At 43.3% G+C, this 16,419-nt stretch overlaps 1 protein-coding gene across 1 annotated transcript in view; it reads right to left on the bottom strand.

The window, feature by feature from the left end:
- The window catches only part of SLC28A3 (solute carrier family 28 member 3), a 117,478-nt gene that overhangs the window by 20,520 nt on the left and 80,539 nt on the right, over positions 1 to 16,419 (bottom strand). The window contains 4 exon segments of the mRNA XM_040417024.1: positions 616 to 746; positions 9,982 to 10,107; positions 11,546 to 11,626; positions 15,308 to 15,388. Coding sequence (XP_040272958.1) covers positions 616 to 746; positions 9,982 to 10,107; positions 11,546 to 11,626; positions 15,308 to 15,388 — 419 coding nt within the window.

The following is a 16,419-nucleotide window of genomic DNA, read 5'->3' as shown; positions in this document are numbered from 1 at the left end:
AATATCATGACTTAAAAAAATAGGAAAAATATGTCCGAAGGCAGCAGTTTTTTTTTAAGGATTTTCTCCCATAGGTGATCAATGCCAATGACCCTGTAAGACATTGCCAGTGTTTCCACTAGTTGTAGCCAGTGTCTCAACTACAGTGCGTTGCTACCATACCATCCAAGTCAGCCCTTATCAGAGCCGAAATGGCATATCTAACATCTTTCAGGTCTCTTCGAAATGTCTTGCAGGGAACCACTTCCTGCAATTAGGTGGGGGTGTACATGTTTGTGTATTGGGAATAGGCTGACTATTTTATTCATTGTATATCAACATTAACTACATTACATGCATTTTTCTTGTCTACATGCCATACACATACTGTCACATTTATTGTAGTATTATTTGTGGTACTTTGCAGTATAAACTGATTAGTGGACTGTGAAGATATTCTCTCATGTAATACTATTACGGTATGTGTATTACTGTACTTTGTGCACAAATAGTACATTTAGCTAAATCTCTGAATATTAAAAGAATAAGGAATGCATATTGTTTTAAAACTATTTATAGTTTTGTCTTCTCAATGGCCACATAAAATTGTAACGTTACCATCTATATACCTCTTACCCTTTCTCCAGTTTAAGCCCATGCTCCATATTTATTTTCACTGGTTCAGTTTCTGGCCAGAATAACTTGGCTACAGCAAGTGCAGCTGGGGCAGACATGACAGAGGCAGTCAACAGGTGAGAAGAAGATACCTACAAATGAGAAATGCAAACATGTAAATCTGATATTTTTCTACAGACTAGTCTTATGTAGTCCTCTATGTGAAGGTCACACATATAAGTTTAGATGTCGTTATTGTACCTATTTGCTAGAAGATTTCTTTGGATTTTAAGGGAACACTAGACCCATCAGTCAAGTTGAAAATGGAAGAGTTAGGAAGAATTATTGACAAAATGCCAGGACATTTCCCTGACAACTCACAATGGATACTTGTTAGCTAATTGCATATGGTGTAAGACGGAGTTAAAGTTAATTTTTCAACTATTCTATGCAAAAACTTTTTTATGTCAACTTTTCATCTGTGTTAGTAGTTTAGTGGGCTGAAATGTACTGACAGAGTTCATTTAATTATTTTTTATATCTTCTACTTTTCTTTCTTACTGCCTATATATGTAAAATGCACAGGTATCTGTTATGGCATACCTAAAGGGTGCCCTAAGAGGCACGAATATTAGGCAATCCTGGGGGCCTTTGTTGGGCTTCAGACAGCTGGTATAAAATTGTAAGCCCTGACAATTGCAATGCTAGGCCTTATTGTCACAGTTCCGATTCTGGACCTTGGGGGAATGTAGCTGTTAATGACAGCCACCCTCTGCTAACGACATATGTACTGTACATCACAATGCGTTAATAAGGGGTTAAACAGCTAAGATTGAAAATTTCTCAAACACAGTTGTCCTCCTGCAGGTTATTGTGCAGGCAAAGGTATGAGATTTGCATGACCACTTGGATGTATATACGTTGGTAAGGCTGATTAGTCAGCCTGCATTTGTGGGAGGGGCGGAGGCCCTTCATATATGAGCCACACCCTCACTTCCAGGCGTGTGTTCTCAGGTGCACAGCTGCCGCTGGGTGTCATTAGCAAACTAGCTTCTCTGGTGGTAGGATTCTTTCTTTGCAGCATGGAGCTTGTTATTTTGCTCTCTGCTACCGTAGCACGCACGCGCCATACTACGTAAGTAGGTTGGGCCGGGGCCGTCTCTCCTGGCCGGTCGGAACCGACTTTGCTAGCAAACGGGAGGCTTTGCCTCAGAATCTGCTACCTCGGGTTTTCAACTTTGTTTGTTGGTAATAGGAGTTAGTTCCTATAAATCTTACAAGTTTCACTTTGCTTCATCCGTCTCGTATGAAAAGTTACTTCAGCCGGTTTGCTGTAAAGAGTTACCCGGGCTGCACGTGATGTCATGTTTGGAGATCGGACGCAGCTGTTATTGTTCAGGCCTCTTGCTGTAGCTGTTCCTTGCCATGTGTCTCCCCCCCTGCCCCCGCTACCACCATCTTTAGACTTCATGTATTTCACTGCTCCATGTACTTAAAAACCCTGCCGCACTTTCATGCTCTGCTGTTATCCTGAGCGGCATTTACACTTTCGGCTTTTATTTTATGTCTTATGCTGCATCCGCACGTCCTTACTGTCCTGCACTTTTCTACTCTTGGTTCGTATTCACTCAGATTGGTCTCCCATTCAAGCTGCGTTCACCTGTTGGCTGTTACATCTCATTCCATCCCCAGCCGACAGCCGGATCCGTATTACACGCCTGTTATTACATGTTGTATACTTGGATTACAGACATAGCTGCTACTGTTACTCCGTTTTCATGCTCTGGATGCACCACCCTGGTGTTCCCACCTTGCTCCACTCATGCCCAGAGCTGCGTTTATACCAATTTTCATGCTTTGTTTATACCCAAAGTTGTGTTCACACTTCTACTGCTACACCAGGTCGTATACCCCATTTACCAAAGCCGCTTTCCATGTCTGCTGTCACATCAAGTCAATATTCTGTTCACATCCAAAGCTGCGTCCGCGTGTCTGCTTTCCCATCTTATCCTATACTCCTTTCACTACTAGAGCTGCGTCCATATGTCTGCTTTCGCATCACGTCAATACTCTGCTCACTTTCAGGTTGCATTTATATGTCTGCTTTATACCATGCTTTTCATGCGCTACCCATTCTCAGAGCTGCGCCCATACCATGTTTTTTAGGTACCACTCACATCCAAAGCTGCATTCACCCATTTGTTGTTACATCATGTGTTGTACTCTGCTCCCACTCAAAGCTGCATTCTCCTGTTCATTGCTACGTCATGGTTTTGCTCAATCTCACTGGGGCAGTCTGCACCCACCGCTCTGGTACCTCTCTCCCGACAAACATAACTGCGTTCTTTTCAGGCTTACGTTCCCTTCCTCGGTGGTCTGTTGCATTCCATAGGCCTACTTTCTGTTTTAAATTCTGGTTCATATTCACTCAGACTGGTCTCCTTTTACTTCTGGTTCATATTCACTCAGATTGGTCTCCTGCCCCAGTTCACCAAACAGCTCCTCAGCAGAGGTCAGTGGGCCAGTAAGTTTCCTGCTATGTTTTCACAAGCTGTTTGTTTGTCACGATAAGAGACTTCTCTTAGCGAACTTGCAATGCCTCAGGCTCTTGTTTTTTTCTCCCATCTCTGTTACAATTTCATGTTTACGTTTATGGTTTGCGGTGGTTAGTGTTCTATGTATGCACGTGCTTCGGATTACTAAGGTCTATATTTTTAATGCCTGTTGGCAGTCATCTTTCTTAGGCCACCTTCTAGCCAATCCAATCATTCAAGTCGCTTCATATGCCATCAGGTCCGGCTTACGTTTTAATTACTTATCGTCACCGCAACGTCATCCCTCTGTTTTCGGGGGCCCTATGACTGATCCGGCCTCATGGCTCCGGGGGCCCCATGACCGTTTTTTCATGTTTTGTTTGTTAGGCGTACGACATGGTTCTAGGCTGGTTAGTGTTCCAGGTTTGCTGTTGGAAGGGGTCATGGTTATGCGAGTCCCCAAGGCATTCTGGTGCTGCATAAGTGGTTTATTAAAAAAAAATAAAAAATTATAAGAGGCTCGCACGAGTGGCTCTTCGCTTATAGGACCTCACGACTGGCATCGGCATTCGTAGTTCGCACGGTCATCTGATACTTGTTTCCGCCATAAGAGGCTCTCACGCATGGCTCCCGCCATAAGGGACTCTCACGCATGGCTCCCGCCATAAGGGACTCTCTCGCATGGCTCCCGTCATGAGGGACTCTCTCGCATGGCTCCCGCCGTGGGGGACTCTCTCGCATGGCTCCCGCCGTGGGAGACTCTCTCGCATGGCTCCCGCCATGGGAGACTCTCTCGCATGGCTCCCGCCATGGGGGACTCTCACGCATGGCTCCCGCCATAAGGGACTCTCACGCATGGCTCCTGCCATAAGGGACGCTCACGCATGGCTCTCGCCATAATGGACTCTCACACATGGCTCTTGGCTTAGAGGATTTTACAATTGTCATCGACATTGGTAGGTCATACGGCCATCTGATACTATTTTCCATGGCACACCTTTCAGAAGTTTTCTTTTGTTCATTTATATTTTACAGATTAGTGCTTGCGGTTCATTTCAGCCTCATTTCATTAAGAAGCTTTACCCCATGTCTTTGTCTTTCTAGGTTATCGAGTCCCGGTTGATTACTAAACCCGTCGGGTTAAGCCCCAATCTTTTCCTCAGCCGTCCTTAATTCTAAGGTTCGCATCCCGGCGGCTGCCCAGCCCTGCTTCGGCCCCATGGCTTCAGGGGTCCGACCAATGGTTGTCTGTCCACCTGTGCAGCTATGCTTTTGAATGACTCATATCTTTACCTGCTTGCAAGCTTATGTTATTCAGATTAAATTTTAGTTAATGTCCGTTATTATCTCCATTTTCTGTCACGTTTCCCTTCGTCTTTTCAGGTCATGCAGTTGAACTCATATTGGGATCACCTTTCACGCCGGTCAGGTCTCGTTCCTAACGATATTTCGCCTTGCATGTTATTCAGGCCACGTAGTTTATCTTAGATATCGCCTGCCACATCGGTCAGGCTCATGGTTTAATTTCACCTGCACCTTATTCAGGTCACTTTTTATAGTTATAATTATAAAAATAAAAAAAAATCGGCCCCATGGCTTCGGGGGCCCGATGACAGCTTCGGCCCCATGGCTTCGGGGGCCCGATGACAGTTTTGGCCTCATGGCTTCGGGGGCCCGATGACAGCTTCGGCCTGATGGCTTCTGGGGCCCGATGACAGCTTCGGCCCCATGGCTTCGGGGGCCCGATGACTGTTTTCGGTCCTGCTGGGCTGTTTGCCTGGTTGGTTGTCCATCTGTGCATCTGGGCTGATTGTGCCCCTATGTATCGCATACATACCTGCTTCCCTAATTTCCTAATAATCCATGTTGATTGCTCACTTTATGTTTTGACCGCAAACTGGTCCGGTTCGCCCTACAGCATCATTGTCATGATTTACGCAGATATTTCGTCTTTCTTTAATTGTTCATGCTTTCGTTCAGGTCCTGCCAGAGGAAGAACAAGTAGGGCAATTCCCTCTAACATTTCAGTCTCTGATCGTAGTCGATTATATCTTGTCAACCAGGTCCCCGCGCAAAGTCTTTGCCTTTTTACCACGACCAGGAATTCATTCTGGTCCGGTTCGCCCTACAGCATCATTGTCATGATTTATGCAGATATTTCGTCTTTCTTTAATTGTTCATGCTTTCGTTCAGGTCCTGCCAGAGGAAGAACAAGTAGGGCAATTCCCTCTAACATTTCAGTCTCTGATCGTAGTCGATTATATCTTGTCAACCAGGTCCCCGCGCAAAGTCTTTGCCTTTTTACCACGACCAGGAATTCATTTTCGCCGGTAGCTTCATTGCATTGCATTCCCTCACTCATGGGAGGGCATAGACAGAATCTTGTATATTATGGCTTCGTAGCTTCTTGCCGCACTAACCTCAGACTCCCTACAAGCACGTTGAATCGGATTTTGGACAAGGTCCAGCATTTCCTCACGGTAGAAGATTCATATAGTAGGTCGGTCTTCACGTCTCAAGCGTAAAATCAATTCTCAGGGGCACACAGTAGAACAACGCGCGGACCACGGCTAGCAGATAGCTGTTGTCTGGGGAACTATTCAAGGATTCTCTTCCTATCTACATGGTTCTTTTTGTCCCTTATTCCTGCATAGTCTAGGCAGTTAGGTTGCGGTCCCACGATCTCCTGAGGCTAGGGCATTGCCAGTACTCGCACTACAACCAAACTTTACAAGTTTCAGTTGGTTTTTATGATCCATTTCACAACGTATTTCCGGTCCTCCATTCCGCTTTGGGGCAGTATCCACAATATTGAGCATCATGTCTCTGGCCTTGTCATCCACAAGATGGGTTGTAGGTCTCCTACTGGTCTTGCCTCATATACTCCAAATTTTCGCTCTAGATCCCTGACGCCTTGCAGTTGGCTTGGATATTAGTTTGCACATGCCATTCGAATTCCTTTTCTACCCTACTTGGCTTGGTTTTTGCCCACTTATAGGCCTACCCACGATCATGGCTTAGGGCACACAACAAGCCATTTAGTCAGGTCAGCTAAGACACGCCTAGCTGGGTTAGGTTGATCCCGTTGTTTCTCTCCCTAGGGTTCTTCGGATACCTCTTGGCCGTAGCCATGACCACAAGTTGGTAAGGCTGATTAGTCAGCCTGCATTTGTGGGAGGGGCGGAGGCTCTTCATATACGAGCCACACCCTCACTTACAGGCGTGTGTTTTCAGGTGCCCTACCCTCCCTCCCTTATCATCTCATTTCCACAGGGTATGCCCACTTATAGGCCTACCCACGATCATGGCTTAGGGCACACAACAAGCCATTTAGTCAGGTCAGCTAAGACACGCCTAGCTGGGTTAGGTTGATCCCGTTGTTTCTCTCCCTAGGGTTCTTCGGATACCTCTTGGCCGTAGCCATGACCACAAATATATATATATATATATATATATATATATATATATATGTATATGTCACAATAAAAACTACCACTGGCCTGTACAATCAGTGCCTTGCGAAAGTATTCACCCCTTTTGTGTTTATTCTGTTTTGTTGCATTACAACCTGGAATTCAACAAAATAGTGCAAATTGTATGAGTAGATTGAGGCACTTGTATGTTCTCGTTTGCAAGCCTATTAAGAGCTGTTAGAGATATCTTTTCATATGCTTGTTGAACTTTTACAATAATAACACCAACATGCAGAATTTTGAATGAAGATCAGTGCAAGATAATTAATTAATATAATGTATTTACAAAGTTTCTTTGATTATGTACAATGTACCTTTTCAATTTTTACACATTTTGTTGCGTTGTGGCCTTGTGCTAAAATTAAAAAAAATAACGTTTTTCTCCATCATTTCTCCATAATTCTGCAATATCCAATAATGACAGTGAAACCAGTATGTTTGAAATCTCTGCTAATTTATTTAAAAGGAAAAACTAAAATATTTCATTTACATAAGTATTCACACCCTTTACCCACAAGTTTTGCACACCTGGATTTGGGGATGTTCTGCCATTCTTCTCTGCAGATCCTCTGAAGCTCTGTCAGGTTGGAAGGGGCCGTGGGTGGACAGCCATTTTCAGGTCTGTCCCGAGATGCACACTTGGGTTCAAGTCAGGGCTCTGGCTTCAGGACATTCAAAGGGTGATCCCTAAGCGACTACTGTTTTGTCTTGGCTGTGTGCTTAGGCTCATTGCCTTGTTGGAAGGGGAACCTTTGGCCCAGTCTGAGGTCCAGAGCACTCTGGATTAAGAATATTTCTGCACTTGTTCCATTCAGCTTTTCCTCAACCCTAATCCCAGTTGCTGAAAAACACCCCCACAGCATTATGTGTGAGATAGGGAAACCGCTCTCATTGTCTGAACACCATTTGTATAGATTAAATGAAATTATCTGGACTGACATTCTGCTGTTTGGCCACAAGATACCGCTGTTTCCTAAACATAGCTAACAGGCTGCATATATTTCCATATTCATGAGAGTTGGAGTTTCAGAGCCTGGAGAAGAAAAGGAAGCAGCCATCTTAGAGGAAGCTGAGACTGAGGAACTGTGTGAGCAGAGGATCCGACGGCATCCAGATGTGGGAGCATACCTCAGTGACCAGAGCTGCAGCTACGTAAAGCTAATCGTGTCCAAGACCCTGATCCTGTCCAGAGGAACAAAGATTGCTTCCAGCAACGCTGATGAGAGCTGAGGAGCCAAGTTACATACACTGCGGGACCGCATGCTTGTTGGAGAGGCATTTATTCGGTTCCGAGTAACCAGCAGATACAGAGCAGACCCGGGTCGGTAAGATTGTGCATGCACCTCACCAGTGTTGGCGCCTAGAGACTGAGACCAGACCGGTAGTTAGTTAGATAGGGTTTCTGTTTGTGTCAGGCCACAAGTGTTGCTATTGTTCATTGCAAGGACTCCATAATTTAAAGGGACATTTTACACTGGAAACCAGATAAACTTCTCCACAAACTCAAGCCAGGCTGACGTTTTTACTCAGGCACATGCTACAAAACCAGCTATGGGAGGGGGAATTCTGTAGAGCATTGTAAGATTGTAAGCTGTTGTGCTGCACCGCAGGCTAGCCCCTACCACACACCCAAACAGTTGTTCTTGTTTTTTAGGGTAATAACAGGTAAAGTGTGGCAGTTTAGTTGTGCCAGCCAGTAGGTAAATTACTGCAATTTCCTCCTGCATCTATCGGAGGGCCCCGTGCTGTGTAGCACAAGAGTCTCAGTCTTCGGGCTGCGTGTATGTAAATGTATTGTATGTTTCCAGCATTTGTGGTTGTGTTTATTGCCACATTTAAGTAAAATTCTGTTTTGGCAAAAGCTGGTTTTGAGGTTGCTTTCCTCGTTCGTGACTTCACTGTATCCTGGGGAGCCCACCCCGGTACATGGTTTTCAGATGCTGCCACCATTATGATTCACTATAAGGATGGTATTGGGCAGGTGATGAGCAGTGTCTGTTTTAATCCAGACATGACACTTAGATTTGAGGTCAAAAAGCTCAATATTGGTTTCTTCAGACTAGAGAATCTGTTTTTTTTTAAAATGTGAGAGTAATTTAGGTGCTTTGGTGCAAACTCCAGGTGTGTCTTTTACTGAGGAGAGGTTTCTTTCTGGCCACTCTGCCATAAAGCCCAGATTGGTGGGATGAGACAGTGATGGTTGACCTTCTCCCATCTACACACAGGATCTATGGAGCTTAGCCAGAGTGACCATGGAGTTCTTGGTCACCTGTCTTACCAAGGCCCTTCTCCCTCATTACATAGTTTGGTGGGGCGGACAGCTCTAGGAAGAGTTCTGGTTGTTCCAAACTTCTTCCATTTAAGAATTATGGAGGCCACTGTGCTCTTGGTAACTTTCAGTGCAGCAGACATTTTGTACCCTTGTCCAGATCTGTGCCTCCACACAATCCTGTCTCTATAGGCAATTATTTACTCCTCATGGTTTTAGCTCTGATATGCATTGTCACCTGTGAGATCTTATTCAGAGAGGGGGGTATGTTTTCAAATCATGTTCAATCAACTGAATTTACCACAGATGAACTCCAGCCAAGGTGTAGAAAAGATCAAAGATGATGAAGAGAAATGGGAGGCTCCCCGAGTTAAAAGTCAAAGCAAAGGATCCAAATAGTTATGTCCAGTTTTTCTTTTTTAGCAAATTAGCCAAAATTTCTGTTTTTACTTTTTTATTTGAGTGCAGAATGATGAGGAAAAACAAGTTGTTTTAAAAAAAACTTAGAACAAACTTTAGGACAAAGCCAATACATAACAAAATGTGAAAAAAAAGTGAAAGGGTCTGAAGACTTTTTGATGATTGTTTATTATTATACATCTATTTATGAACTGCAAAATGATGTTAAACGGGGATGATCATCTAATGGGCTGCAGATTATGTCTATAAGGCCACATGCACAACGTATGCAGTCCAAGAAACATGGCCCGTGTATCAGGAGATGTGGCCTACACATGGGTTGTTTCCCTGACTGCACATGGTCATGTGCATGCGGCCTAACAGGCAGCAAATTGTGAGTGAAACACAAAGTGGGAGTTTATTATGGCCTTTGTGGCAGTTTTCTGGCATCAAAAAGTTGCAAATTGTTTCGCAAGCATAGTGTGTTCAAATTTAGTATACAGATTACTGTAATTATGGTAGAAACTGACATAAGTGATAGCACAAACCTACACCAGCTCATAACTGACACATGGAATGCTAAAAAAAATGCACCAAATGTATACATTTGTGTGCCTCTTAGTTAATTTGGCACACCACACTCCAGTGGACTTCAAGAATGGTATATGAAACGCCAGTTTTATTAATTCTGCCCCCAAATGTCTTTACTTACTCCAAATGAAATGTATGCTCCAAGGACGCTTCCTGCAATTGTAGCAAATCCAGCAGTCATCACTGCATGTATTTCCGATTTTGTCAAATGTTCCAGATATGGCCTTATCAGAAGAGGAGATTCAGTCTACAAATAAAACACAAATTGTTAACTATAAAGAAAGTATTTAACATAAACCTCAGTTGGGACAATATTTTCAAAAGTTAATTAGTATAAGGAGATTAAAGGTGTTGTGTAGGAGTTTTATATTGATGACCTACCCTCAGGATAGCTCATCAATATCGACACCCAGGACCTCTGCCGATCAGCTGCTTGAAGAGGAAGCGGCGCTCCAAGCAAGTGCTACTTCCTTTTCATTGCACTGCCTGTTGTCTCCCTTGCAGCGGCGACATTATGTAATTGCAAGTACTCGCTCCATTAGCTTCTGAGACGACAGGCAATGTAATGAGGAGAAAATAGCGCTTGCATGGTGCACCACCTCCTCTTCAGTTGACCTCTTCAGGGGTCCTCCCTCTTAACAGTGACCTATACAGCACCCCGCCCCTTAACACTGACCTCCATGGGGGACTTTTCCCTTATCTGTGACCTCCACTGTTCCCTGTCCACTTAAAAGAGACCTCCACAGAACCTGTCCCTTTAACAGTGACTGCCACAGTACCCCGTTCCCTTAACAGTGACCTCCACAGTACCCCGCTCCCTTAACAGTGACCTCCACAGTACCCCGCTCCCTTAACAGTGACCTCACAGTACCCTGCTCCCTTAACAGTGACCTCACAGTACCCTGCTGACTTAACAGTGACCTCCACAGCAGCTGCCCCTTTAATAGTGGCCCCTGCCCCCTTAACAGTGCCCTCCATAGTGCCCTCCCCTTTAACAGTGACCTCCACAGCGGCCTGCCCCCTTAACAGTAACATCCACAGTGCCCGTCCCTTTAACAATGACCTCCACAGCAGCTGCCCCTTTAATAGTGGCCCCTGCCCCCTTAACAGTGACCTCCACAGCGCCCTGCCCCGTCAAGGCTAGGGCTACATGACGACATGTGTTGCGCGTCACTTTTTCGCACCAATGTCGCAGAACAATTTTTATAAAGATAGGCTATGGTGTTGCACTGCGACATGCTGCGACAGCGACATGACGGTCGCAAAAAATCCATTCAAGATGGATGCATGTAGCAGCATAGTTGTGCCCTATGTGTCGTGCGACTTATTGTCGTCGTGTAGCTCTAGCCTAAAGCTGACCTACAGCAGTGAAGAAAAATGTATGGGTTGTTATGGAAACCTGGAGTAAAACTGCGTGTATGTGGAGACTAAGGGCCTGCGAGCTTCTATTGGCTGATAAGAGACATGTGACCGTGTATATGGCAGTTGGGATATGAAAAGAGAGACTTGCAGGCTTTTATTGGCTAATGCAGGTCATATTTTGGGAATATCTCAGGAACGGTACGTCCTAGAGAGCTGAGACCTTCCTGGACACCTGATGTACCTGTGTGCCAAATTTGGTGAAGATCGGTCCAGTCGTTTGGTCGCGCGTACAGAACAGACAGACAGAAACTGATTTTCCATACCTGTCCCACAAATATATTTCCAGCAGCAACCAATGATTCTGTAGGAGTCGTTGCCATTGTAATTTGCATTAACCAACCAACCTTTGAAAAAAATTGCAATATAGTTATTAATCACATTTTGTGCCGTTGTAACAAGTAACATATGACACGTAACTTTCTATACTCCTTAACTACTTGCTTTCTTACTCTGTGTTAAAAATAATACTGATTTATAGTCAAAGTCTATTAGAAATTGTATGTCAGCTTGAGATATTTTCACCTTCCTGATTTTGTCTGTGTTTGCACATTTGTTACACTAAATTGTGTCTGATGATCATGGAAAATAAGAAAAAAAACAAGCCAATAGGAAAAAAAAGTATTCCAAATAACAGTTCATATATTGAAGATAAAAAAAATAACTGGTCTTGTGTGAAAAAGGAATTTCCTCTCTCAACTTGATCCCCCCCCTTGTCCTGAATTGACTCTCCTTGTCATGACTTAAGATACTATGGCAGGGCTAAAGCAATTATGCAAAAAAAGAGTGGTGTAACGGACTGTAGGGTGGACCCACTGTGCCAACTAACCGGTTTGACCTTAAGCTATTCCTGAGTACAGTGTCCTGGTGGTCCCCTGGTTTTCACCCTTCAAACCCTATACAGAGATTTGGTCTGCACTGTAGGGAGCCACCAGGCCACTACCTTTTGGAATAGTCCTGGTGTAGTTGTTAACTGACCCATGGGGGTCAGAGACTTCGTTGCAAAGCACCAAGGGGTCAGGCAATACTCAAGGTCAAGAAATGGTTCAAAGACAGGGCAGATAAAGTCTCTGCCTATCTGTAAAACAAATCTGAGTTCTGGGCAGGCAGCTGAGGGTCAATACAATAAAAAGGTAGTGTTTGTTTAGGGCAGGCAGTGGAGGTTCAGAGACAGTAAACTGGGAATGTTCACTAATACTAGACAGACTATAATACCTAAAGTTCAGACATGTTCGACGCTGGTGTGGGACACTGAACTACGGCAGCTGTCCCTGCTACAGGAAGACAGAAAAGAGCCAGCAGGTACTGGCCACCAGGATAGTTGAGCGATTCAACTCCCATGCCTTTTCCAGATAGCGGGACAGCGGGGGTAACAGAGTGATGCCATGACAAGTGGGCATTTGAAAGATATCTTTCATTATCAGTAGAGTTATGTTGCAGTTGTTGTTACTAAAGGTAACATAACAGGGTACTGTGAGGTGCACAATTCCTTTTTTCACATTAGGGCTGAATGGTGTTGGATAACTTTTTTCCTTGAAGTCATGAAATAATAATTTAAAATACTTAGGTCGCCTTTGTCTTAGGGATCATGGACTGTAGAGCACAGAGGCAGTATAGCTCTCTAACACGGAGCCACACTTCTACACTGTGCCACTGCACAGACTTCTTGGGGTTTTGTATATATGAAGATATCCTCTACTGGAATCCAATAGAAAAAAATCTAAAAAGTATATATATATAAAATCAGAAATATATAATTGTATAGTAGAGGCCTCAATTGGAGCCCTATCATAAAGCAAACTAATACGATAATAGAAAATGTTATGTCTTTGAAAATTTAAAGTGGTTGTCTCACTTCAGTAAGTGGCATTTATCATGTAGAGAAAGTTACTAAAAGCCACTTACTAATGTATTCTGATCTTCCATCTTGCTTCTTTTTCTTGCTGGATTCATTTTTCCATCACATTATACACTGCTCGTTTCCATGGTTACAGACCACCCTGCAATCCATCAGTTGTCGTGGTCCCGGCCACCAGAGAGGCTGATGCTTTTTTCTATATTTTGCAAGCACGACCACCACTGATGGTTTGCAAGGTGGTCTGTAACCATGGAAACGAGCAGTGTATAATGTGATGGAAAAATGAATCCAGTCAGCAAAGGAAGCAATATGGATAACAACAATACATTAGTAAGTGCCTTGTATTAACTTTCTGTACATGATAAATGCTACTTACTAAAGTGAGACAACCCCTTTAATGTGTTACAAAACTTTATATGCTCAGCAAAATAAGTTCTATTACTAACCTTTTAAAGGGGTTTTCCAACAAAACTATTACTATGCAATGAAAAGGGCATTTAAAATTAAGCATTATTGTTATATACATGCTATAAAAATATTGTTAGTTTTTTTTTTTTATGTACACTACATTTTCCTCGCTGGTGGCGTCCCCTGCTATTTCTCCTGTGGCCAATATTCTGGGCCACCTTCTACATTCAGTGGTGAACCGACATGCTCAAACTTCCCCACTCTCTTCCCCTCCTCTAAATGCTGGCGTAGTAATCTCATAGTGAAACAGGTGAAGTGGCCCAGACACGATTCATTAATTCACCCCTACTTCCAAATACATAGAAATATGAACTATATCTCTTTAGGCCATGGAGAAGGAAATTGGAGGAGGGCATTGTAAACCATAGTGCTATTTATTAGTGGAAACGCCAGGGCTGTGTGTGGGAGACTATTTTCTTTGCAGGGAATGAAGACAGGTGAAGAAGTTAAAGGGGTTCAGGGCTAAACCCGGATATAAGCTCTTCTTTATTCTTTTACTGTATATGTATACTGTATATTTCCTTGCTCCAATGCTCTCTCTTCCCTGGCACTGCATTGTGCAGTGCAAGGTCTGTTTGTTTCCCTGGCACTGCTAGGCAGAGGCTTCCGCCTAGCAGTGAACCGAGTGACGTCACCGGCAAAAATAGGCAGTCTGTAGCGCTGTACTAGGCTGTTTTGAAGGTGGGTACTTTGTAAAGTAGCGTAGTGCCCACCTCCAAAACAGCCTCCGGCAGCACTATAGGCGGCCCATGCCAGGGACGTCATCGGGCTCACTGCTAGGCGGAAGTCTCCGCCTAGCATAGTGATGTGAAGCCTGATACGTCAGTAAACAAACATTCCTTGCACTGTGCAATGCAGCGCAAGGCAAGGGAGAGCATCGGAGCAAGTAAATGCTCCCATGCTCTACTCATACTGTATATAGTAAAAGAATAAAGAAGAGCTTATATTCAGGTTCAGCCCTGAACCTGGAGAACCCCTTTAACAAGATCTGAATGCAATTCACTCCTGGGAGATGCTTGAAGAGATGCTGTCCACAGAAAATGAAGAGACCAGAGCTGCAGAGGGGTGAGTAAGGGCTAAAAGGGATAAAAATTACATTGGAGAGCAGTGTGTTTTTTCCATTGACATAGTTAAAATAATGGTATGTATTACTTCATTTTTTAATAGCCCCTTTAATTCCAGCCCTTTTAAAAATACATGGCCATGTGCTAAACAATTTGTAGGATTAAAACATTAAAAAAGGATGAATATGTTTAGTGAATCTTTATTGAAGATCTTGTATAAATACAGTGCAGCTCATTTAGTAAAGACTGGCATTTCATACAACAGTATAGTAAAGAGCACATTGGAGGAATATCCAGACGGTTTATTGAGCAGAGCACGCCTTGTATTTCATTTTTGTTGTTAGAAATGAAATCTACTGTACTCTGGCTAGGATCTCCAGTAGATGCCAGTTTTCTGATGTAAAAGATTGTAAATGTGTAGGACAGCTTTAGCCCTGCACTTCTGCTGATTTCTGTGTTTTGTTTAAAAAAAGTGGCGAGAGCAGATGAACAGATAGTCAATTTTTTTTTGTGTGCAAAATCCAGTTTGTGCCAAATTAAGTGACTTTTTTTATGCCAAAAACCTAGTGGAAAACCTTTGCAAAGGTTTGTAAGGGGACATAAGACTCAAATGATGCAACACAAGAAAGGAAATTTACCTTTTTAATTAGCCACTGCATGAAACCAGTGAAGTAAAGCATTGACATGACGGTGCTGAAGAATATCACAATAGGTAGAACCTGAGAACGAAAAGAAGATATTTATTTTGCCTGGGATCTCTGACACACCTCTATAGATGTAGAATTGGTTGGCACCGAGTTAGTGTATTGTCAGCCGAACAAAGGAACAAAGCAGTCTAATGTGTATAGGGAGCAACCAACTTTCCCCATCAGATGATGTTGGAGGAGAGAAGGATCTGGCAAAATGAACATTTTCACCCAATTCATTAGTTCTCCCAGGAGATAAGCCACCCCCAAAAGTATCGAAATCGGCTTTCTCCTCTCTCTCTATTGAATACACATATCCGTTAGCCGAAGCAAACGTGTATATGTATGGGGAGTTGGGAGAGGTCTTCTTTCGACAGCTATTGAATGTGTATGGTCACCCAAAGACTCATGTCTACCAGTGAAAATGGGTTTTGGTGCCTAAATAGGGATGCCAGCTCAGCAACCAATGTTGTCTTCCGACTATATTTTTTGTGATATGGAATGGTAGCAGGGATGAATTCACCAATTTAATTGATACGTTGAATGTTAACGAGATTGGTTTAAAATTCAGGATGATAAAATTACTTTTCTTGATGTGAGGCTACACAAACAGGATGTAAAATTGACAACTACTATATTTAGGAAATCCACATCTACTAATTCCATCTTACACTGGGATAAGTACCACCCCCTGGCACTGAAAAGGGGCATACCTAGGGGTCAATATTTACGTGTTCGGAGAAACTGCTCTAAATCTGAGGATTTTCATATGGAGGCCCAAAAACTATATAATAGATTACTGGATAGGGCTACCCTGAAACAATCTTGAGGAAAGTTTTTAAAGAAGTTAGGATACAGGAGAGAACTGTTCTCCTCACTCCTAAAAAATCCTTGGTTGATACACAAGCCCTGATTCGTCAAATTTCTACCTATGATAGGGCTAATGAGGAAATTAGAACAATTCTCAATAAGTACTGGGCCATTCTTCGAATGTTCCCCGACTTATCAAGTGCCGTTACTATTCATCCCAGTATTACTTATCGAAAAGGAAAAAGCCTCAGAGA

This window comes from Bufo bufo, chromosome 2 (genome assembly GCF_905171765.1).
Source record: "Bufo bufo chromosome 2, aBufBuf1.1, whole genome shotgun sequence".
Taxonomy (NCBI): Eukaryota; Metazoa; Chordata; class Amphibia; order Anura; family Bufonidae; genus Bufo; species Bufo bufo.
Note: the sequence above shows the minus strand (reverse complement) of the source record. Positions and strands in the feature narration are given on the sequence as shown.